At 51.7% G+C, this 22,573-nt stretch overlaps 1 protein-coding gene across 4 annotated transcripts in view; it reads right to left on the reverse strand.

Moving 5' to 3' along the window:
* Positions 1-22,573, reverse strand: part of ITGAE (integrin subunit alpha E) — a 91,083-nt gene that overhangs the window by 284 nt on the left and 68,226 nt on the right. The window contains exons 1-12 of one of the 4 annotated variants that reach the window (XM_084862849.1): positions 20,655-20,945; positions 15,555-15,705; positions 14,931-15,002; positions 14,567-14,642; positions 14,379-14,475; positions 14,054-14,134; positions 13,642-13,780; positions 12,976-13,112; positions 12,516-12,609; positions 12,330-12,395; positions 10,191-10,273; positions 7,970-8,064 (exon numbers count right to left, since the gene is read on the reverse strand). In XM_084862849.1, coding sequence (XP_084718975.1) covers positions 7,995-8,064; positions 10,191-10,273; positions 12,330-12,395; positions 12,516-12,609; positions 12,976-13,112; positions 13,642-13,780; positions 14,054-14,134; positions 14,379-14,475; positions 14,567-14,642; positions 14,931-15,002; positions 15,555-15,705; positions 20,655-20,791 — 1,203 coding nt within the window. In that variant the 5' untranslated portion in view covers positions 20,792-20,945 and the 3' untranslated portion in view covers positions 7,970-7,994. Of the gene's footprint in view, positions 1-667; positions 8,065-10,190; positions 10,274-12,329; positions 12,396-12,515; positions 12,610-12,975; positions 13,113-13,641; positions 13,781-14,053; positions 14,135-14,378; positions 14,476-14,566; positions 14,643-14,930; positions 15,003-15,554; positions 15,706-20,654; positions 20,946-22,573 lie in introns of those variants that run through there. The other 3 variants (XM_084862856.1, XR_014793062.1, XM_084862851.1) reach the window with 3 other exon arrangements.

The raw sequence follows: 22,573 nt of genomic DNA on the forward strand, positions 1-22,573 counted from the left end.
GAGGAGGCACAGCTCGGAAAGGTCAGAGCCTGGATTCACATGTAGGTCTCTTCTTCCTCCTCTCCCTCCCCCTCCCCCCCCCCCATATATTTTTCTTGACTTCAGAGAGGGAGAGAGAGAGAGAAATATCAGTGATGAGAGAGAATCATTGATTGGCTGCTTTCTACATGCTTCCTACTGGGGTTCCAGCCACAATCTGGGCATGTGACCTCCTGGTTCGTAGGTGCACTCTCAACCCCTGAGTCATGCCAGCTGGGACACGTGTAGGCCTCTTAATTGCTCTTGCTGTGTTGGCTGAGTGGACCTTTGCAGAGCCCCTCTTTCCCTTCCACCAACCACTGCTTTCAGGTGTGAGTGGTGTCCTATCAGTTCCATTTCACCTAGTTACAGCTGGCTGTCATTTCCATTTTAAAAATTAATTCAAGCTGTCTTCTAAAATAATCTATGGGCTTGCCTAGGTTAGGGGTGTCGAACTCAATCAGAGAAGGGGCCAAAATCTAAAATCCAGCCTAAATCGCGGGCCGAATGGTTTACTGAACAGTCATAAACTGACAATGTCATAAACTGACAGCGGAGTGCAGTGATGACAGCGCGGTGCGGGCCACATTGCAAGGCCTGGCGGGCTGGATTTGGCCCGCGGGCCTTGTGTTTGACACATGTGGCCTAGGTGGTCAGTGCCTCTGTCTATATGCTAATCTGTGATTGCTAATCATCAGGAGGGTTATCTTATAATAAAATTCATATTTTAATTGAGGAATAAATGTTGCATTAAAGTTATAGTAGTGAACACGTTGCTCATGGAATTTATAGTCTTAACTGGGAAGACCAGCATTACCTAATTTCACAGATGTTTAAATTATGGTAAGTGCTATGAAGAGTACATAAGAACTCCAAACTGAACTCAGGTTGGGAGGTGAGGGGTCAAGAAAGTCTTCTTTGAGGAAATAACATTAGAGAACCGAAGGTTGAAAAACAGCCAAGTCAAGTGTGGAGAAGGGGTACTTGGAAAAAAGCCAGGTATTCAAATTGGGCAGGAAGGAGTTTGGCCTGTATCTGAGGGGAGAGAGAAGCTGTGAGATAGATCTGGACCAGAATCAATTTTATATTCCCCTGACAGAAGGAAAATAGATTGAATCCAAGTCCCCTTTTGCAGACAGTATTGCGCCATGGCCAATAATGGAAATGGGTCTGGGACCCAGACTGCCTGAATCCCATTTCGGGTCCTGGGCTACATGCTTGCACAGGAAGCCAAGAAGCTGAGGCCACAGCTTCGCCTCCCTCTCCCCCAGTGCTTCCTCTGAACCCACTCTGTCCACCACTGAAGATACTCGCTTTAATGGTTTGTATCCCCAATCCTCTCAGGGCCTTTTTGAGTGGGAAGGGGAGTTCATTCCTGAAGCAGTGGGTCCTTGGAGGAATAGGGAGGAGAAGGTAAATGAGCTGATTTTCCTAACCATTCCTCTGTTATTAGGCAGTAAAGTTGTTTGAAATGTTCATTATTATAAAAGTACTGCAATGAATGTCTACATATCTATATTGTTTTGAGAATTTAATAGGCTGGAACAGAAGATTAAAACTTAATTTCAAATGCTTTCCAGAGTATTACCAGATTACTCATTGAATGAAAGTGCCAATTTTATCAGTGCCTTCTTAGTTTTTTTTTAATTTAATCTTTATTGTTCAGATTATTACAGTTGTTTTCCTTTTTCTCCCCCATAGCTCCCATCCATCCGGTTCCCACCCCACCCTATGCCCGTACCTCCCCCCCATTGTCCTCATCCATAGGTGTACAATTTATTCCAATCTCTTCCTGCACCCCACACACCCCTTTCTCCCTGATATTATCAACCCACTCTTTCTTTGCCCCTCATTATATTGTATTCACCAATTTATTCTGTTCTTCAGATTTTTAATTCACTTGATTTTTAGATTCACTTGTTATAGATATGTATTTGTTCATAATTTTTATCTTTACTTTTTTCTTCTTCCTCTTCTTACCTTTCAGCATGTCATATAATACTGGTTTGGTGGTGATGAACTCCTTTAGCTTTTTCTTATCTGTGAAGCTCTTTATCTGATCTTCCATTGCTGGGTAATCTTGGTTGTAGGTTCTTGCTATTCATCACTTGGAATATTTCTTGCCACTCTCCTCTGGCCTGCATAGTTTCTGTTGAGAAACCAGCTAACAATCGTATGGGTGCTCCCTTATAGGTAATTAACTGTTTTTCTCTTGCTGCTTTTAATATTCTCCGTCTTTTGACATTTTCATTATGATGTGTCTTGGTGTGGTCCTCTTTGGATTCCTTTTGTTTGGGGTTCTGTGCACTTCCTGGACTTGTAAGTCTGTTACTTTCACCAAGTGGGGGAAGTTTTCTGTCACTATTTCTTCAAATAGGTTTTCAGTATCTTGCTCTCTCTCTTCTTGCACCCCCCATAATTTTGATGTTGTCCCAGAGGCTTCTTACATTATCTTCAACTTTTTGGATTCTTTTTTTTTTTTTTTAATATATTTTTATTGATTTTTTACAGAGAGGAAGGGAGAGAGATAGAGAGCTAGAAACATCGATGAGAGAGAGTCATCAATCAGCTGCCTCTTGCACAACCCCTACCGGGGATATGCCCACAACCAAGGTACATGCCCTTGACCGGAATCGAACCCGGGACCTCTCAGTCCCCAAGCCAACGATCTATCCATTGAGCCAAACCGGTTTCGGCCTTTTTTTTTTTTTTTTTTTTCCTTTTCCAGTTGAGTGTTTTTTGCTTCTTTGTATTTCAAGTCTTTGATTTGATTCTTGCTTCCTCTAGTCTGCTGATGGGTCTCTGTATAATATTTTTTATTTTAGTAAGTGTATGTTTAATTTCTAGTTGGCCCTTTTTCATATCCTAGAGGGTCTCGTTAAATTTATCAGCCTTTTCTAGGAAATTCTTGAAAAACCTTTTAACTGTGGTTTTGATTTCTATATCCAGTCATTTGTTCTCCTCCATTTCTTTCATTTGTGGTCTGTTTCTTTGACTCCACATTTTCACTGCTTCCCTGAGTTGGTAGGGTAGCTTTGTGTGCTAGGTGTCCTATATGGTTCAGTGGGTCAGCCTCCCAGTTACCTGAGGGTGGACACTCTTGGTGCTCCCCTTTGTGGACAGCCTTGTTGTAATTAAATCTTTTTTTTTTTTTTTTTTTTTTTTTGGTAATTAAGTCTTGATTGTTGTTGGTATCACTGGGAGGAATTGACCTCTAGGCCAATTGAATGTGAGTATCAGCTGTGTCTATGTCAGGATACCTTCTGTATTGGAGATAGCCTTATAGGACCAGACTTGCAAAAATTGCAAAAGCCTCAGTGCTCAGTTTGGATGGGGCGGAGTTTCAAGGCTGAGCAGACAGTGTCAGCTTCCCATCTGCCCTGCCCTTGCATACTTGCCTCCAGACCTCTGCCTTCCGTGGCTCCCCTGAGTTTCTGCCTGACAGTCCAGGTTTCCCCTGAAAGAGAGTGAGTCCCCTAAGGGCTCGCCTGGAACTGGGATTCAGTGCAATCAGAACTGGGATTCAGTGCAGTCAGGAGCTTCCAACTCCTTCCGCTATGGAAAGTCTGTGGCAACCTCCGCAGTCAGACCTCTCTGCATGCACTCTCGCGCGCACACACCTCCTGACCCCTGCCCGCTGCGGCTCCCCCGAGTCTCCAAGTGCCTTTCTCTACAGTCTAGACTCCACACATATGAGCCTGGGTCTGCGGGGTTTTGGCCAGGGTTGGGGTTCAGTGCAGTCGGAACTGGGGTTCAGTGCAGTTGGGGGCTTCCTTTCCCCTCCTGCCAGCCAGGGACTCAGCTGCCCTTCCTCTCTGTGTGCTTCTCTGTACCTCAGCACTTTGTGGCTCCTTCTAGTTGTAGAATTTCTACTCGGCCAGCTTTCCTGTGGTTCTGGATGGTGTCCATTCTGTCTTTTAGTTGTTTTGAAATTGTTGTGCAAGGCAGCAGTTTAGGTGCTTACCTAGGCCACCATCTTTGTTTCTCAACCTTTTAGTCTTAATGTTTGCTCATTTAAAGAGTTTCCTTTCATTTTAATTCTTTGCAAGATAATAAGGAACATAATATATTGTCCACTAATGATTTCTGTGTCTGCCTCTTTTGGGCTCATTTTCTCCTTACATTTTAATCTAAAACATGGGTGACCGTGAAGACATGAAGGGAGAAAAATCATGACACATCTAAAGTTAACCTTTGTGTTGTTTTATAACCAAATAAAAATGTCAGAGAACACAGACTCTGGGCAGTCCCAGAAAACGTGCCAGCTCCCTCCCCCTCCCTTTGATTCTGTGGACCGGCCTGAGGGGAAACACACGGCTGGAAGAAAGGTGTGCCTTTGGGGGAGAGGTTCTGTGTCTACTGGACAGTATGCTGTGAGGAAAGTGCATCACTTGGTGCAGGGGGTGGGTCGGAACCAAGTCGGGCCCTTTTCCAGATACACAAGGTGCCGTTCCCAGTGGAATGGCTTAGACTCTTTAGTCCCTAAGAGCGCTCTAGTCCTTAACTGGTGCTTAGAGACCCCTGGAGGAAGTCACATTTCCCCTTTACAGCTGATTCCCCAGTTTTCAATCAGCCATTAAGAAGAAAGAACTGAGGGGGGTGGCAGGGAAAAGGGCAGCTGTGATTGTCAGTCCTGATGACCCTGCATCAGGAGTGGAGTGCATGGGGCTCTTTCCTGGCTGGTCCCTGTGATGTCATATTGATGGCACGCAGTTTACAAATGTATTTTTGAGCTGCAGCATGGCACTCCGGAGGCAATGAGCAAAAACGGAAGCAACGGGGGACTGTGCAAAAGCAAGGGAATTTGGTACAATGTGCTACTATCCAGCGCTGTGGTGGGTCACTGGCTTTCCTGAGCATGGTGTCCCTGGCAGTAGTAAGAAGGCCACCTAGACAGCTTTTCTGGAGTTGAAGAAATAATTAGGTTGAGTCAGTCCTCTATGGCTGTGAAGTTTAATGGGGCAAGGCTTAAAGTAAGTTGAAAAGAAAGCCTCACAGCTCCAGTCACAAGTCTTTATCCAGGTCCTTGGTTGCTCCTCATGTCAAGGTTCTCTTTTAAGTGTGATTCCCTTACCTGAAATGCTTCCTCGGTCACCTATTTAGACTGCTACTAACCATTCAGATTTGAGCTAATATGTCGCTTTCTTGGGGAAACTCTGGCTACTCCACTGAAAACTCAGTTCAGTCTGTGACGTGTGTGACTACCAGTTATTAACCCTTTGCACTCCGAACCATTCTGGACATTGGCTACCAGCTACTCGACGCTACTTTGCGAAACGTGCGTTGAATTAACTCAGTTCCCCATAATCACTAATAAACTGCAATGTCCCCTGAGAGGGGACATCCGAGTGATATGCTAGAATTCCAATGTCCCCTGAGAGGGGACAGCAGAGTGCAAAGGGTTAAAGTTTAGCGCCCATGCCGAAACTGGTTTGGCTCAATGGATAGAGCCTCGGCCTGCGGACTGAAAGGTCGGTCCCAGGTTCGATTCCGGTCAAGGGCATGTACCGTGGTTGTGGGCACATCCCCAGTAGGGGGTGTGCAGGAGACAGCTAATCGATGATTCTCTCTCATCGATGTTTCTAACTGTCCCTCTCTCTTTCTCTCTGTAAAAACTCAATAAAAAATATTTTTTAAAAAGTAAATAAAAATAAAGTTTAGCGCACAGGGCTGGAAACACTCCAGCAGGGACTCTTTGTTGCTTGCCACTATGTCGCTAGCATTTAATCCAACACTTTACACAGTAGGTATTTAATAAATATTTACTGACTGAATAATGTAGGAAGACATTTCATTCCAATATAAAATATTTTAAAATATGTTTTATTGATTTTTTACAGAGAGGAAGGGAGAGGGATAGAAAGCCAGAAACATGGATGAGAGAGTAACATCCATCAGCTGCCTCTTGCACACCCCCTACTGGGGACATGCCCGAAACTCAGGTACATGCCCTTGACCGGAATCAAACCCAGGACCCTGGAGTCCGCAGGCTGACGCTCTATCCACTGAGCCAAACCGGTTTCGGCTCCAATATAAAATAAACAGTACAACTGTTCCTGTGATTTATGGCTCCTGCCAGGCAATTCCAAAAATAGGTTAAGAGAAACCAGATCAACCCTGAGCAGCCATGCCCCTGCCCTTGTTACTTCCTGCCAAACATAAGAGGCTAGATTGTCCACTCTTAAGAGTTGGCTTTAGTGATTAAGTGAAACATCATAATGGATCGCCCTGATTCTTCACTTTCTATTCAGAGAGCAGGTGGGCTGTTGACTGGTTACCAGGCAGCCCAAGGGGAGGGAGCTGCTTGTTCCAAAGGGGTTCCTGTTCTGGGGACCACAACCTTCGGCCCTGGTGGTGGAGCCTTCCAGACCCCTCTGGCCCTCTCCCAAGGCCCCAGGGGAAGAATGCTCACCCCTCCTCTGCATGCAGAGAACCAGGCTCCCCTCACTCCGGGGAGGTCCGAGAGAGCACTTCCAGAGAGGGCGCTCCCCGGGGTCCTGGCAGCTGTGCATCGGGCACTGCGGGCCTTTACTGCCATAGTTCGGAGTTCTAGGCCATTCCATCGGGCCCTTTCTGACAGGCGTCATGGTCTGATGTTGCAGGCATGAGGAAAAGTTCACGTCCTGAGTAACAAGTGGACTCTCAGTTTGAAAACGAGGGAGCCTCTCGGAATTGGTAACACAGGCTGCCTCGAGCACAGGCGGGAGGAAAGCTTTTGCTGTCTATTCTTTTGTACCTTTAAAATTTTGAATCCTAGAAGTGTTGCCTCGTTAAAATATTCTGATTGAGTGTAATGCTCCTTTCCGGGGCCGGAAGGGGGTCCTATGGTCTCAAAGGAGACGGTGTGTACTAGTAAGTCTGGCCTGGAAATTGGCGCCACCCACCAAGCTGGCTCTTTCCTCCCTCAGAATCAGGCTTTGCAGAGCTCCTCACCCGGGCAGGGCTTCTCGGAGTGTAAGGAGCCCCTGAGCCCTTTGCCAGCCAGCCCCGATTTAGGAGGAGGAAGGGCTGACAAGCTCCGGGGTGATGCCAAGGCTGCGGGTCCGGGGACACCGCTTGAGGAGAGCTCTACAGACGGGGTGGGAAGGAGGGTGACTGTTCCCACCTGCTGAGTGAGCACCCTGTCCTTAGCCCTTCAGACCCAGCCAGCCTTTGAGGAGAGGGGAAGGGGAGCTGGTTAAGGACAACCAGCCCCACCAAATAGCAAGAGCCAAACCGGAGGCAGTGTCTCCCATCTGGGCGAGTTGCTATCCGGGAGCCTCCCCAGGCTGGGCAGGTCAGACTGGTGTGAGGCCTCCCTGCGTCCTCTCTGTGAAAGTCAGCTGGAGGCTGGAGGAGGGCCAGACGGCTGAGCCTGGCTGTGAGTCTGTAGTCTCCAGAGGAAATTACACGGTGCCCCGCTCCCTGAGGGCCAGTTCAGCATCTCATTTAAGCATGTCTTGGATAGGGCCCAGCCCACAGCAAAAAAATGTTTACTGCATGTATGAATGTGAATGAATGTCCAACTAGGCTCTCAGACAACATGGAAACGCTTGGTATCATATACACCACATGTGTCAAACACAAGGCCCGCGGGCCAAATCCAGCCCGCCAGGCCTTGCAATGTGGCCCGCACCGCGCTGTCATCACTGCACTCCGCTGTCAGTTTATGACATTGTCAGTTTATGACTGTTCAGTAAACCATTCGGCCCGCGATTTAGGCTGGATTTTAGATTTTGGCCCCTTCTCTGATTGAGTTCGACACCCCTAATATACACCCCTGCCTGCCCCTTCCTTCTCTAGCATCTCTCCTCCCAACCCTGAGCCACTCTGACACTGGGAGGCTCCCCTCCCCCACACACAACAAAAAGCTTGTAGCAAGATCCCAAAGTGCAGGAGGCGGGGTGGCGCCTGAAGCCCCAGTCCATGCAGACACTTCCCTCTTCCCATTCAGAGCTGCAGCCGTCTTCACCAAATCTGCTCTCGGCCGCCTCTGGCTACGCCTCCACCGTCTGCAGGTTCTGCAGCTGCTCCGCGGTCACCTTTCCGTTCCCCGGGTGGCCAGACCTGTGTGTGGGTGGTGGTGAGCGCACAGAGGGCAGAGGGTGGTTGGGAACCCTATGGACAGTGACAGCCTCTCAGGCAGCACGCAGGCAGAGCATCCACAGAGAGGGGCAGTGTGCCGGGGTCCCTGCTGCATCCCAGGCGCTCAGCTGTTCAGGCCGAGGCCTCTGGAGCTGCCCCAGCAATGACAGCAGCCACTAAATGCCCAGCCCCCCAGCAGATCCCTAGCCTCCACTGCCTCCTGGCCCAGCTGCTGCAGTTCCTACCACCTCTCTTCACTCCTCTCCATCCTCTGCCTTCCTCTCTGCCACAGCCCTTTTAACATCATCCTTTCCTGCCCAGTCTCAGCTTCTGGTTAGAGGGTGCCAACTCCTGAGTTGGCCAAGAATGAAAGCTGGGGTGGGAGGAAAGTCCACCCAGGCCAGTGAACTCCTGGGATGTGGTTTACAAGAGGAGAGTCACAGAATCATAGCCTGGTTGAACATGAGGGCTCCTCTGGGCAGCCCCCACTGGGGAAAGAAGCGGGGGGGGGGGGGGGGGGCAGGCCCAGAAAAGGCAAGGCCCCTCTCAAAGACACAAAGCAAGGCAGAGGACCAGGCGGACCTGAAGGCCACCTCCTGACAGCCCAGGGCAGTGCCCCAGGGAGGGACTGCCTGTCAGCACAGCCACCACCCTTCCAGCCTAGGGCAGCTGCAGAATTTCCATGGAGAGGCACTTAGGGAAGGCGTTTGACTGGGTTGGGGGGTGGGGCTTGATAAAACAGAATAACCTGGTGGAAAAGAACTGATTCTAGACACACTGCCTGGATTCAAACCCCAGCTCTGCCATTTATTAGCTTTATGACTTACTTAACCTTTCTGTGCCTCTGTTTCCTCATTAGTGGAATAGAGAAAGTTAGTGCCCAGCTCATTAAAGTTGCTGAAATGAGTTCACATATACAAATTGTTCAGAGCCATGCTGGGCAGAAAGTAAGCCCGAGTAAATGATAGCCCTATTGTCTTAACACTGGGATAGCACAGCAAGCAGACTGCCTTGTGGTTGCTAAATGGGACTGGGAAGCTAATGAGGGTCATGGAGGGGCTAAAGCACCACCAGCACCCTCTCCCCCCAGAGTCCAGCTTGGTTGGGCGTTCCTGGATCCTGCCATTCCAGGATCCTTGGTTGGGCATTCCAGGGACCTCAGCAGCCTGCTCAGGAGGTGCCAGCTCACTCAGCCATTCTGGCTCAGGAGGTGCCAGCTCACCTTCATCCTGTGCCCAGCAGCCCAGGCCCCTCTGCTTCATCTTCAGCCTCTGTGACCCTGTTCTGCTGCAAGGACTCTGCCCACAGGGCAGGGATCTCTAGGTACCTGGGCAGGACTTGCCATTCACACTGGCCTGCACAGCCTGGCCTCCCCCAAGGACTGGTGGGGCAGGCCCTGCAGAAGGTCCCTCTTCCTCCAGCAGCTCAGCTGGGGTGGCACAAGCAGTCAGGACTCAGTCTGAGACTAGGGTCAGGGCTCGGGGCTCAGCCTCTGAACCGGGCTGGGGTTCAAGCCAGGTGAATGGTGCAAGCTGGCCACCTGCTGCCTTAGGTTGTGGTGGGTCTGAGGGATCACCGCTTTAAAATTCCCCCTTCTAATCCCAGGGAGCCTTCCCAAGGCCTGGGCCAGAGCCCCTTCCCCTTCCTTCCTGCCCACGGACACAGCCCAACAAGCCCACAGCCAGGAGAGCCTGGAAACAGGCCTGTGTAGTAAAAGAGGAAATCCATTTTCTTTCTTCCCTTGCCACTTCAGTCTCCCTCAACCGACCCTCAGGACCACCAAGTCCAAATATACTAAATTATAAGTGCAAGAAGGCACTGAATATAAACCAGTTCTCTCATTTTGCAGAGAGAAACGGAGGCCCAAAGAGGCCTGGAAACCAGGTATATGGTGGCTTTTCCCTCTGCCAGCTGCTCTGAGGAGGAGTCTGGTTTTATAGAGCATGTACTCCGAACAGTCTACCTTCCCTCCCTTCCGGGGCGGCTCCCCACGTTCACCCCTCACACACCAGGCGTGGCCATCCACCCAGGGTAAAGGTCCTAAGACAGGGAGGGGAGGCTGGCTCCACAGGGCTCCCAGGGGACCACTGGGAGGAAGCATAACTCACAGAACTTCCTCGAACTTCTTGTTGCGGTAAAAGTGGCTCTTTTTGATCAGGTAGATAAGTATCAGGTCACAGAAGAAAGACCCCTGGAAAAGAGTTGGGGGTCCCTGACTCAGACCCTTCACTTCTGGAGAGCCCACAGGCACATGACCACTGCATCCTGTTTCATTCTGTAGCAATACCAGAAGCGTGCATCCTTGTCCCCATTCACAGATGGGGACATGGATCAGAAAGAGGCACCTTTCAGGTCACGAGGCTGGTCCACAGGAGAGCCTGACGTTCATCCAATCGTGTTTAACAAACACTTGCTGAGCATTCACGTACCAGGGAGGACTGAGACAATGAGACCCGCTGGGGACTCTCTGGTGTAAGAGACAGGCATGTAACTTATGGCCCATGGTGATGTGTCTTATGAGGAGGAGAGAGAAGGCAGGACTTGACTCAGCTGGGTTGAGTCTTGAGGGCTTATAGGAATTAATACAAAAAGCTCAGGAAGGGCATTGCAGAGCAGGAACAAGCTTGTCATGCCTGGGAAACTCCACAGGGCTGTGGGGGAAGAGTAAAGACACTTCTGGAGAGCTGGGTAGGGACTGAAATGTCTTCAAGGCACTGGTTCTCATCCTCTCTGAGGGCTCTGAGGCCGCGGAATAGGGCAGAACGCAGAACTGTGGCATTTTAAAAAGATCCCTCTGGGAATCAGCGTACGAGATGGGTGTAGGGGATGCGGATAACAAGGATGCTGCAGTGGTGGCCAAGGAAAGATGAGGCAGCCTGCGCTAACCCAGCTGGGGCCCGCTGACGCCTGAGCACATGCACTTCTGGCAAAGTGCATGGAGCACCGCCTGTCTCTTCCACCAGAGGGCGAATCCACCTCAACAGCTGGTTTCCAGAACAAAATACACTGACGAACAAAATGAGTAAGGGTCGGGGATGGGAAGAGTTGATGGATGGGCCCACAGGTGAACCTGGTCCTCTGACTCTGGACTCTGCACACTTTTTTTGTTTTCTGTTTCTTTTCCCAGATGCTAGAAATGCTTTTTTTTAGCAATCCCTTGTTCCACAGAGCCACAGTTGAGAAACCCTATATACAGGTGCATCCTGCCTCTTTTTAGAAGTAGAGATGAGGCTTTAAAAGTTCAGGGGCTAGCCGAAACTGGTTTGGCTCAGTGGATAGAGCATCAGCCTGCGGACTGAGAGGTCCCAGGTTCTATTCCAGTCAAGGGCAATGTACATTGGTTGCGGGCACATCTCCGGTGGGAGGTGTGCAGGAGGCAGCTGGTCAATGTTCCTCTCTCATTGATGTTTCTAGCTCTCTATTCCTCTCCCTTTCTCTCTATAAAAAATCAATAAAATAAATTTTTTTGATTTTTAAAATAAAAAAATTTAAAAATAATTTTTTTTTTTTTTTTAAATAAAAGAAGTTCAGGGACTAATCCAGTTGTTGTATATTTATCCTATGGAATACTATGCAGCTCTACGAAAGAAGGAACTCTTACCCTCTTTGACAGCATGGATGGACCTGGAGAGTATTATGCTAAGCAAAGTAAGCCAGTCAGAGAAAGACAAATACCATATGGTCTCACTTATATGTAGAATCTAATGAACAAAATACACTGACGAACAAAATAGAACCACAGGCATGGATACATGAAGCAGAGTGACAGGTGTCAGAGGGAAGGGTGGTGGGAGGGACTAGATGAAAGATGGTGAAGAGATTAGCCAAAGAACACAATGCATAACCCGTGGACACAGACAATAGTAGGGGAAGGCCAGGAGGAGGGCTGGGTGGTGGAGGCTGACTAGAGATGGGCAAATGGCAGGGAGAATGGGGGCATCTGTAACTGTCATAATAGAATAAAAATTAAAATTCAGGGGTTAATCCTGTATCCCAGAGAACCCCCAACCCCAAACCCCAGCTCCAGAGCAATAGGCAGATGCCTGTGGCTCCAGAAAGAGAAACTCAGGCAGTCCTCTGCCCCCTTGGGCCCCTGGCCGGGTGTGAAGTCCAGAAAGTCCTCTTTACTGGCACCTGCGCTGACCTGCCAGTTCTTTGTTTCTGGGGCATTTGGACAGCTCCCCTGGAGCCCCGCCCGCCCCCCACCATGTGCAGAGGGTAAAGGGGAGGGAGGGGGAGGTACTCACAACGCCCATGAGGGCCACCCCTGAGCCCACGTTGATGATTGTGGGGATGATGTTGAACTTCCCTGCCTGAAGCACAGAGAGAGACAAGGCAGGGTGAGGGAGCAGGTGGATAGCAGGGTCCCTCCCAACATGCCTGCCCGGCCCTGGACCTGCCCAGCGTCCCAAAGGGAGACGCAGCTCACCTACCCTGCCATTCACCAGGACATCAAAGCGGATCCCGTAGGCTTTGATCAGGGTGCGGAACTCCACCCCAGCTTCATCGCGGTAATATTTGGCAAACCTGGGGAGACAGCCAGGGGAGATCTCAGCTGCTTTTGAGATTTATAAGCATCTCCAGGACCTCGCTCCCAGCAGCCCTGGGAGAGGTTGCAGACCCTCTCGCTGACATGCCTAAGATTCATCTTTGAAGTCCTTGTCAGACACTTTCCCACTGCACACTGGCCAACCTGGGGCCACCGAGAACGGGTAGAGCTGAGCCAGCTGAGCCATGACTCACCCTTTCTCCTTCCAGAGGCCATCCCTCCTCAGCTGTCTCTCCCTGCACCTCCGCCCTGACACTTACTAGGAAAGGGTGTCATAGTGCTGGCACCCAGGAAAGGACACGAAACATGGATAGAGTCATAAGGCAGCAGGCCCAGCCCATTACCTGAAGTTATACCCGGAGGAGACAGAGTTTCCGGAAAGCCTGCGGTCCAGCCGGCTAAAATAATAGCGAGGGTTGCATTCAGAGGGAGCTTTGTCAAGATCACAGTCCCACTCGATCTGGATCCCTATCACACCGCCCTGGGTGGGAAAGAGGAATCCGTGTCTGGGAGATGGACAGCAGTTACAGACCCGCTCTCCACCAACAGCTGGACAAGACTGGGGACGCCTTGAGGCCAGGGGTCAGCCCACTGGAGCGTCCTGGAAGGAAGGTGGGAGGCCCAGGAGGGGCTGGGAGAGGTGTGGCCGGCAGCCCCCAGCCCCGCCGCCTCCTGCCTCCTGCCTCCGAGAGAACTACCCGCTTAGCACCTACTACACTATGGGCAGGCACCTTACACAGCCAGGATGTGCCCGTGGGGCTCCTCTGGGTGCAGTTTCAGCTGCTGCCCCAGCGACTAAGAACCAAACGGCAGGTGCTGAGTGTGCCCCTCACTGAGTGCCCGAGGTCCGAGCGCAGGCACAGCGGCTGTGTCACAGCGAATTCTGAAAACAGGAAGTCCCTGGGGCAGGTGACTTTGCAGGGCCACCCCACCCCATGGGTTCCCCCACACACCCCTCCTCATTCAGAGCCCCGAGGCCCCAGGGCAGGCTCCCTGAGGCACGCACCCACCTGCACGGCTATATCCTGGAAGTTGCTCCCCGACCACCTGACCACAGACCCCAGTCGGAAGATGGGGCAGTAGGGGTCCTTGGGGCCAAACCGACAGGACTTCAGGTAAGCTTTGTCCTCGGTGTCCAGCACATTGGTCCTGGGGGCGGCCAGGAACAGACGGTGAAATGAAGGCACACTTGCCGTTTCCAGGCTGAGTCCCTGACTTTAGCTCTCAGCTGGAGCCCCAACCACATCCACGCTGACATCCCACCGCTTTCAAGAACAGACCCCCACCCCGCAGCAGGGAGGGCGCCCAGCCTCCCCCTGCGGTCCATTCACACCCAGTGTCACACACACACACAGACACACACACACAGAGGGGCCAGCCATGGCCCCAGCCCTGGGTCCCCAGAAGCTGCGCCCCACATACTTGGAGAAGTTGAATTTGGGGAAACGAATGAAGTTCTTGATGTAAATGGTGAAGTCCTCGGCCTTGCCCAGGAGAGGCTTCCTGAAAACCCAGCCGGGACAGCCTGCTTAGGAAGCCCTGCCCTCCACGCCGCAGCCCCGCCCCCCGCTGCTCCCAGGGTCCCCTGGGGCCTTTGCCAAGGGCAGTTCATGGTGGGGTGGAGTTCAGGCCTTTGTGGGGTGTCCTTGGAATGAGGATCTGGGAGTGGACATGCCTCTGCCATCAGACTTGGACCCGCTGCCCAGGACCGGGAAACCCCTTGGGGTCCCAAACCACAGCCACGTACTCCGGCCGGGACCTTGTTTCCACCGGGCACCAGGCGAAGATCTCGCAGGTGCCGCTTTGCATGTTCTCCGCCCGCAGGCAGCGGCCGGTCCTCACTCCTGCAGGTGGGGAGAAGGGTGGTGCCAGGAGCCTCCAGGCCCCAGCCTTCTCTCCACCCCCCACGCCCCGCCCCGGCCATCCAGGCCTCACCATTTCCAGTCACGACAGGCTCCCCAGGAGGACAGTCACTGTCCTCGGAGCACACAGCGTCGGGAATGCTTTCATTCTGCCAGGAGAGAAGGGGGCCTGTGTGGAGGGCTCCCCTGCAGGTTCCCAGCTCAGCCAGTCCCACCCCAGGGGTCGGACAGAGGCTCCTCCCTGCCTGGGGCCACACACCTTTGAGAACCTTTCTCCCCCAGAGGACAGGTACATGCACTGTGTACGTCCCCCTGCCCAGGGCCCTGGGGGGGACAGACTGCTTCTGGAGATGGGCACAGCCCTCCCCACCCTTCCCCCCGCCCCCGCCCTGTGCCAGGGTCTTCCTCCACCTCCCAGCTCTGGTGCCAAAGCAAACCTCAGCACAGGTTTCCTGCCGCTGGTTGGGGGTCACAATGAGGTTGGTGATGACGAAGAAGACGTTCTCCCCCTGAGCAACCAGAGAGGAGTTAAGGAACCGCCTGCTCTCTTGGAACCCTCCCTCCCAGGGCTACCTGGCAGGGCGGGGCCTCTGCATGGTAGTGGGGACAGTGGAGCCATAAAATCAGTGGCTCCCATCCCACCCATCTGCCCACTGTCCTAGTCCTTGAATGGGTTCCTCCCAGACCCACACCTACAAACCGCCCCTGCCCCACAAATCCCTGTTCTGACCTCAGCCCCTGGGGTCCACGCACAGATCCAGGAGGAAAGCAGTAATGGGGCAGCTCCGCCCTGGCCCAGGGAGACTGTGATCCAGCCAGGGAGCTGATCTAAGGGACTCACACCAACTTGGAAATTCTCTGAGCCCCATTGGTTTCAATAGGTTCAGGGTTTGCTGGGAACAGAGCAGTCCCAGGAGGCACAGAAAAGGAGGGCAGGAGTTGGACTTGGGGTAGGATCTGTATAGGATCTCTCTGTGCAAACCCTGGCAGCTGTTCTGGGCCACGGGAGACAATGAATGGAGGTCCTTGGGTCCCAGCGCCCTGCCAGCCGGGGTTCAGACCTGGGGTGGGATGACGTAGTCGGCAACATCCCAAAGCCGCTCCCCCAGCTCCGAGGTGTTGGTGAAGATCACGCCCTTGACTTTGGTGATGATGCTGCTCTGCAGGGAGGTGTCAGTGTCTTGATAACTCTTCTTCACTAGGAATACCCAACTGCGGAAGGGCCAATAGGTGGGCGTCAGCCCAGGTTAGGCTCCACCCTGCCCACACTCCTGGACTGGGTCACAACTCCCACTGCTGCCTGGAGCCCATCCTGCAAGCAGCAGAGGTGACAATCCCAGGTGAGTGTGCTGCTCTCAGTGGGGCTGGGGTGAAACCTGCTCACCTCAAACTGGCTATAGGCCCTCAGGCAAGCCAATGACCTCTGGGGTTAACAGGACAACAGCACCTTCCTCCAGGTGTAAGGAAGGTTAAAGGTCATGGTGCATAACCTGAACCAATCACAGGGGGGACCTCAGTCAAACCCAAACTAAGGGGCAGTCCATAAAATTCGAGAGCAAGAAAAAATAGGTAAGTTGGACTTTACCAAAATTAAAAATACACTATCAAGAAAGTGAAAAGATAATTCACAAGATAGGAGAAAATAATTGTGAATTGTATAACTAGTAAAGACCTAGTACCCAGAATATATAAAGAAGTCTTACAACTCAACAGTACAGAAGACAAATAACCCAGTTTAAAATTGTGCCAAGGATTTGAATAGACATTTCTCCAAAAAGATATACAAATAGCCAATAAGCACGTGAAAAGATGCTTAACATCATTAGTCTTTAGGGAAATGCAAATACAAACCACAATGAGATGTCACTTCACACCCAATAAAATGGCTATAATAAAAAAATGGAAAATAACAAATGGTGAAAATGTGGAGCAACTGGTACTGGTGATGGGAATGTAAAATGGTATAGCTGCTGTAAAAAATGGTTTGCAGTTCCTCAAAGAGGTTACCTTATAACCCAGCAATGCTACTCCTAAGTGTAAACCCAAGAGAATTGAAAACATGTTTACACAAGAAGTGTACATTAATACTCTTAGCAGCATTATTCATAATAGCTAAAAAGTAGAAACAGTCCAAATGCCAACCAACCAATGAGTAGATGAACAAAATGTGGTATATCCATACAATGGAATATCATCTATATATATAAAGAGCCAGGGTCTGTAACATCCAAAATGACCGAATGAACACCAGAAGTCAGTCCTGCAGTCACGGCGACCCAGCACTGACTGCTGCAGCTGTGGGCACGTCGACCCAGCACTGACTGCCAAGGGGGCTGCGGATCAGGCCAGGAGAGAGGACCAGAGACAGAGGCAGGATCTGATCCTCAGCCTCCATGGCAGCTATTGATCAGTTCTTGCCTCTCCCGTTCTTGCCAGCAGCTGTGGGGGCTGCCGATCAGCCCCACCTCTCTGATCAGACCTGGAGAAATGCCCAGAGATGCTGACTGACATAGAAACTGACCAATCAGAACTAAATCTGGGTGAACTGCAAGGAGCCAATGGCTGCCTAGGAGGCAGACCTTTTGATGCTGACTGACATAGAAACCAACCAATCAGAACCTAATATGGGTGAACTGCCAAGGCAGAACCTAAGGTATGGGGCTGAGGATGGGTTTTAAGGGCAACAGCTGTTTGGTGTAAGGTATAAGAAAGTGGTTAAACTTTTTAGTGACCAGTTTGGCTACATAGTGCATATGTCTGGCTATCAGTCCAGATATAGGGATTATGTTTTTTTGTCTGCTAAGAGCATCTCCTCCTGCTGAAAAAGGCTTCTCCTACCCCATTTAAGCAATCCTATCCTATATAATCTATCTGTACTAATAAAAGGATATATACTAATTAGAGTGGTTGACCAATCATCTTCCAGACATCTGACTTCCTTCCTGACAAAGCCATGGTGGTGGGGGCCGAGGTAGAGGCAGTTAGAGGTGATCAGGCCAGCAGGGGAGGGCAGTTGGGGGTGAGATCAGGCCAGCAAGGGATGGCAGTTAGAGGTAATCAGGCAGGCAGGCAGGTGAGCAGTTAGGTGCCAGCAGTCCCAGATTGCAAGAGGGATGTCCAGTTGTTGGACATTACCCAAGGGGTCCCTGATTGGAGAGGGTGCAGGCTGGGCTGAAGGAACACCCCCACCCCTGCACAAATTTTGTGCACCAGGCCACTAGTTCAGTCATAAAAGGATTGAAGTACTGACACATGCTTCAACATGGATGAACCTTGAACACATTATGCCAAATAAAAGAAGTCAGAAAAACAAAAGCCATATAATATAGATTTGATTTCTAAGAAATGGCCAGAATGGGCAAACATATAGAGGCAAAAAGTAGGTTCGTGGTTGCCAAGGGCTTAGGGGTAGGGGAGAATTATGACTGACGGTTAATAGATACAAGTTTTTTTGGGGGGGAAGATGATGTAAGTGTGCTGGAATTAGGTAGTGGTGATGGTTGTACAATATTGTGAATATTCTAAAAATCACTTAATTGTATAATTTAGAATGATTAAAATGGTGAATTATATACTATGTATATTTTACCTGAATTTAAAAATGGATTTTTAAAAATTCTATATTCTTCAGAAAATGGCAGTGTCATGAATCACAGAGAAAGACTCAGGAACAATTCCAGATTGAAGGAAACATGACAATGAGTGCAAGGCATGAGCCCACATTATTGGAACAATTTACAAAATGTCAATAGTTTAAACAACAATGACATTTCAATGCTAATTTTCCTAATTTTCCTACTTATACTTGGTTAAATAAGAGAATTCCTTATTTTTAAGAAATACACAGTGAGCAAAGAGGGATTGTGTTCGCTATCTACTCAAACAGAAAAAAAATGCCTATGTATATGGAGAGAGAAAGCAGGACAGCACAAATGTAGTAAAATGACATTTGGAGAATTTAGTTGTGTGATGGTCTACAGTACCCCCCGTAGAAGTGGCCCAGACCCCCCTGCTAGAGGGCGTGGGTTGATATACCTTAGCCAAGCATAACTTCTGCTTTTATGAGAATAGTTCTGTTACCTGACTTCACCCCACGCATATCCTGCTCACTGTAACCGCAAGGCAGAAAAAAAGAAACAGAAAAACTAAGATAACAGGAACCCAAAGAAGAAAAATTTTACTGCAAAGAAGAAAAATTTTTCCCCCCCACCGAAACCAGTTTGGCTCAGTGGTAGAGCGTTGGCCTGCAGACTGAAAGGTCCCGGTATCGATTCTGGTCAAGGGCACTGTACCTTGGTTGCCGTCAAGGGCATGTACCTTGGTTGCGGGCGCATCCCCGGTGAGGGGTGTGCAAGAGGCAGCATGGTCGATGTTTCTCTCTCATCGACATTTCTAGCTCTCTCTCTCTCCCTTCCTCTCTGTAAAAAATCAATAAAATATATATATATATATTTTTAAATTTCCCCATTGCTTTTGTAACTAACCTTTCTTTGTTAAAGATTTTAGCCAATCACAAACTTCCAAATCTCCCTGTGTTGGAGATAGAAACTGCTTGTTGCCAAGGTCCGGGGCTCTCGTGGCTCTCTGCTGTTATCCGTTGAGACGTGAGCCCGGACTCGAGACCGTAATAAAGGCTTCCTAAATTTCAATTTGGCTGTCTGGTGGTCGTCATTCGCGGGTCACCCACAACAGTTGAAGGGCATTTAACAAGTATTTTTACTATTGTACCTTTTCTATAAGTCTAAAATTATGTCAAAATACCAAAAAAAAAAAAAAATTTAAGCACTGAGATGGTGCATATACATTGCTTAGCACAAAGAGTGCCTGGCACAGAGCAAGAGCTCGTTGAATGCAGCTCACCAGTTTATTGCTGATGTTACTGTTAATATTAGAGACTCTTCAGGCTAACTGAACCTTGGGAAAGCTGGGGAAACTGAGGCCAGGAGAGGTCACGCAGTAGTGGTGTGGCATGCCAGTAAGGGTTCTCTGCAGAGCTGGTGTCAACCAGCATGTGTCCACCCTCTTCCTCTCTGGGGGCACAGCTGGCATGTCCTGGGCCCTGGACTGGCCTGTCTCTCGGGAACTCTGAGAGGGCTGTGACCCTTGAGCCAACCAGCCATTTTGGAAGGGTCACACTGGGCTCCACCTGGACAGAAACACCCAGCAAATACTCAGGAGCATTCATTCCCTCATTCATTCACACCATTGCCCGAGTGGTTAGTGATGCCAGGCCCCTTCCGCATGATGTTCCCAGCCTCATGGGGACTCAGACACAGACATCAAGCAAAGGAGCCTCCAAGCAGGCATGTAATTACACTGTGGGGGGTTATTTGACATGTGGGAGGAAAGGAGAGGGAGCTGTGGGAGGCCCCAGATCTGAAGGAGGAGCAGACACCACCCAGGTGGAGGAGGAAGGGCACTCCTGGCTTAGCAACAGTTTAAAGGCCTTCAGGTGGGAGACATAAGGGCGGAAACTGGGGAAAGGCCCGCTGATCAGGGCCGCCCTCCAGCTGGAGCACCTGCTCCTCTCCCAGTCAGGAAATGGGAGGGGCGGGCCACTGAAGGAGTGAAAGAGGCCCACCTGCATTCCAGTCCTCTGTGGCCATTTTCTCCCCCACTTGTCCCCTCCCTACTCAGGGGCCAGGGCTCTGGGCAGTGCCCGGCAGCGGAACCACCCCAAGGAGCTGGCCCTCTGCTGCTGGCACCAGCTTCTGCCAGGTGGGAGGGAGATGTGGGGGGACAGAGGCCCGTGGGGCAGGCCCCCCAGCTGGACACCGGAGAGGCCAGCCAGGTGGGGTGAGCTGACCAGAGGGACATGCCAGCCTCATGAGCGGCCCCAGCGGGAGGCTTGGCTCTGAGCTCAGTGATTATAAATAACCTCCCTGTGTGGGTGGCTTCCGAGAAGACAGCTGCTGCCCAGCCAGCCCCCTGCCACCTTGCCCCTTCCCACCGGCCCAGGCCCGCAGGAGGGAGCCGCCTGGGAAAGCCGCCTAGATCCCCTGCCGCATCTTGGCACCTCGGGAGCCCGTGTCCCCGGAGCAGAGGGCTTTCTCCTTAGGCCCACGCTTACCCCCACCCCCACCCAGGGGACACGAGGTGACAAAGGCCAGTTCCCTACCCCGGGGAGGCCCGCCGCACCCCTTCCCCAGCCCCGCACTCACACCACCAGGTAGGTCAGGATGGAGAGCTGCAGCAGCCGGTAGAGCAGGCCCACCTTCTTGTTCTTGGCGATGACATACTTCTCCGTCTTGTAGTCGAACAGCGACTGGTAGAGCCCCTTGCAGCTCGCCTGCCCCATGGCGCCGGCTCACCTGGCCGCGGCGCGTGGAGCCGCCGGTGCGCGGGAAGGCACTGCGGGGCGGGGGCGGGGGCGGGGGCGGGGGCGGCGCGAGGGGCCGCGACCTTGCCGCCGCCGCCTCCGAGCTGGCACGGTGACACCAGCGGACTGGACCGCCGGAGCCGCCAGGCGTGCCCCCGCCAGTGCGCGGGCAGGCGGCGCAGGAGGAGTGAGCGCTGGGATGGAGGAGGGGAAGGGCTCTGCTAAAGCAATCTCCCTCCCCCTCTGCACTGGCTCCTCCTGGAGCGGATGGGGAAACGGAGGCCTGGGGAGGAGGGACCTGCGCCCGGGAAGCCGATGTGAAAAGAAAGAGCATTTGTAGGTAAATGCCAACAGGTGTTTCTGGCTCCCGGGAGCACCCGGCCCACCACGCAGGCTAGGGGAGAGGAAGGATTTGACAGAACACGCCAGCTCCGAGCCCAGCGGGCATCTCATCGCAGCTGCGGCCGGTGGTAACGCCTCTAACGCCTCGCCCAGGAGTCAATGCCCGCACGCAGCCAGGACCTCTGCACCACCCGGGGCTGGTGGGCTGGGGTGGGAGGCACTGGCAACCAAGGCCCAGGAGCATCACGTACATCTGCGGAGAGGGCCTGTGCCAGCCGTCTGAAACGGTCCAAGGCACTGGTCCAAAGCACGACAGAGACCTAAGCTAGGCCGCCAAGACTGCAGCCCTCATGGCGGTGGAGCTAACTGAGGGAGTGGGGCCGGGATGAGGGAGGCCACCTCGGAGATCACCTCAGAGAGGGGGCCTCTGGGAGCTCTCTCTTTGTGTGAGGAGCTGTGCTTGCTCCTTTTCTGCCTCCTGCCATCCCGGAACCCTCCCCCTCTCCCTAGCATGCCCCCTCCCCCCCACACACACACACACATATATACACACAAGAGCTTCCTCTCCCCGAACCATGGGCTCTGGGCGTGGGAAAGAACCCTGAAGCTCACCAGGTACTGTCTCCAGGTTCAGTGTTTATGGGAATCGGCCGGAAGGAACATGCAGATTCCTGGGCCCTGGCCCTAATGTTTTTATTTGCTAAATAGGGCCTGGAAATCTGTATTTGGCTCTCAACTGACATGTAGAAGCACATATCCTTGTACCTTTTCATCAATTTCAACTCAAATGCCATTTCCTCAAAAAGGCTTGTTCTTATCACCACCCACCAAAAGTACCCTTTATTGGTTTTAGAGAGAGAGGGAGAGAGAGAGAAACATCAATCTGCTGCACCCTGCAGGCCCCTCACTCGGGATCAAGCTCATAACCCAGACAGGTGCCCTGACCAGGAATCAAACCGGTAACTTTTTGATTCATGGGATGATGCTCAACCAACTGAGCCACTCCAGCCGGGAAGTGCCTTAGTTTCCACGTCACCTGGCTGTGAGCCCAGCCAGAGATGTAGCTGTGCGGTCCATTTCACACTGGCTGGAAGGAGGCAGAGGTCAGCTGAGAAGCTAGGACTGGTAGGTTCTGGGCCATGCGCTGAAGGGATCAGTCCTCTAGAGCCCTTGGCTGCCTCCAAGATGACGTTTCGTGTGTAGCTCCCACGTCTGCCCTGCTGGCGCCTGAACAAAACCGTCTTACTGGCCGTACAGTAAGTTTCCCCTGGAGGGAAATTCCCCTGGAGGGAAATGAGCTCTCATGATGCCTCATGAGTGAGGGTCAGTCAAGAGACGGGCACCTTCTGCAGGTGCTGCGGGGCCGAGAGCTCCACCTGGTCTGCCAGGAACTGACTGGATGCCTTGCAACTTCACTCC

Source organism: Pipistrellus hanaki (genome assembly GCF_964339955.1).
Source record: "Pipistrellus hanaki genome assembly, chromosome: 16".
In the NCBI taxonomy this organism is placed as follows: domain Eukaryota; kingdom Metazoa; phylum Chordata; class Mammalia; order Chiroptera; family Vespertilionidae; genus Pipistrellus; species Pipistrellus hanaki.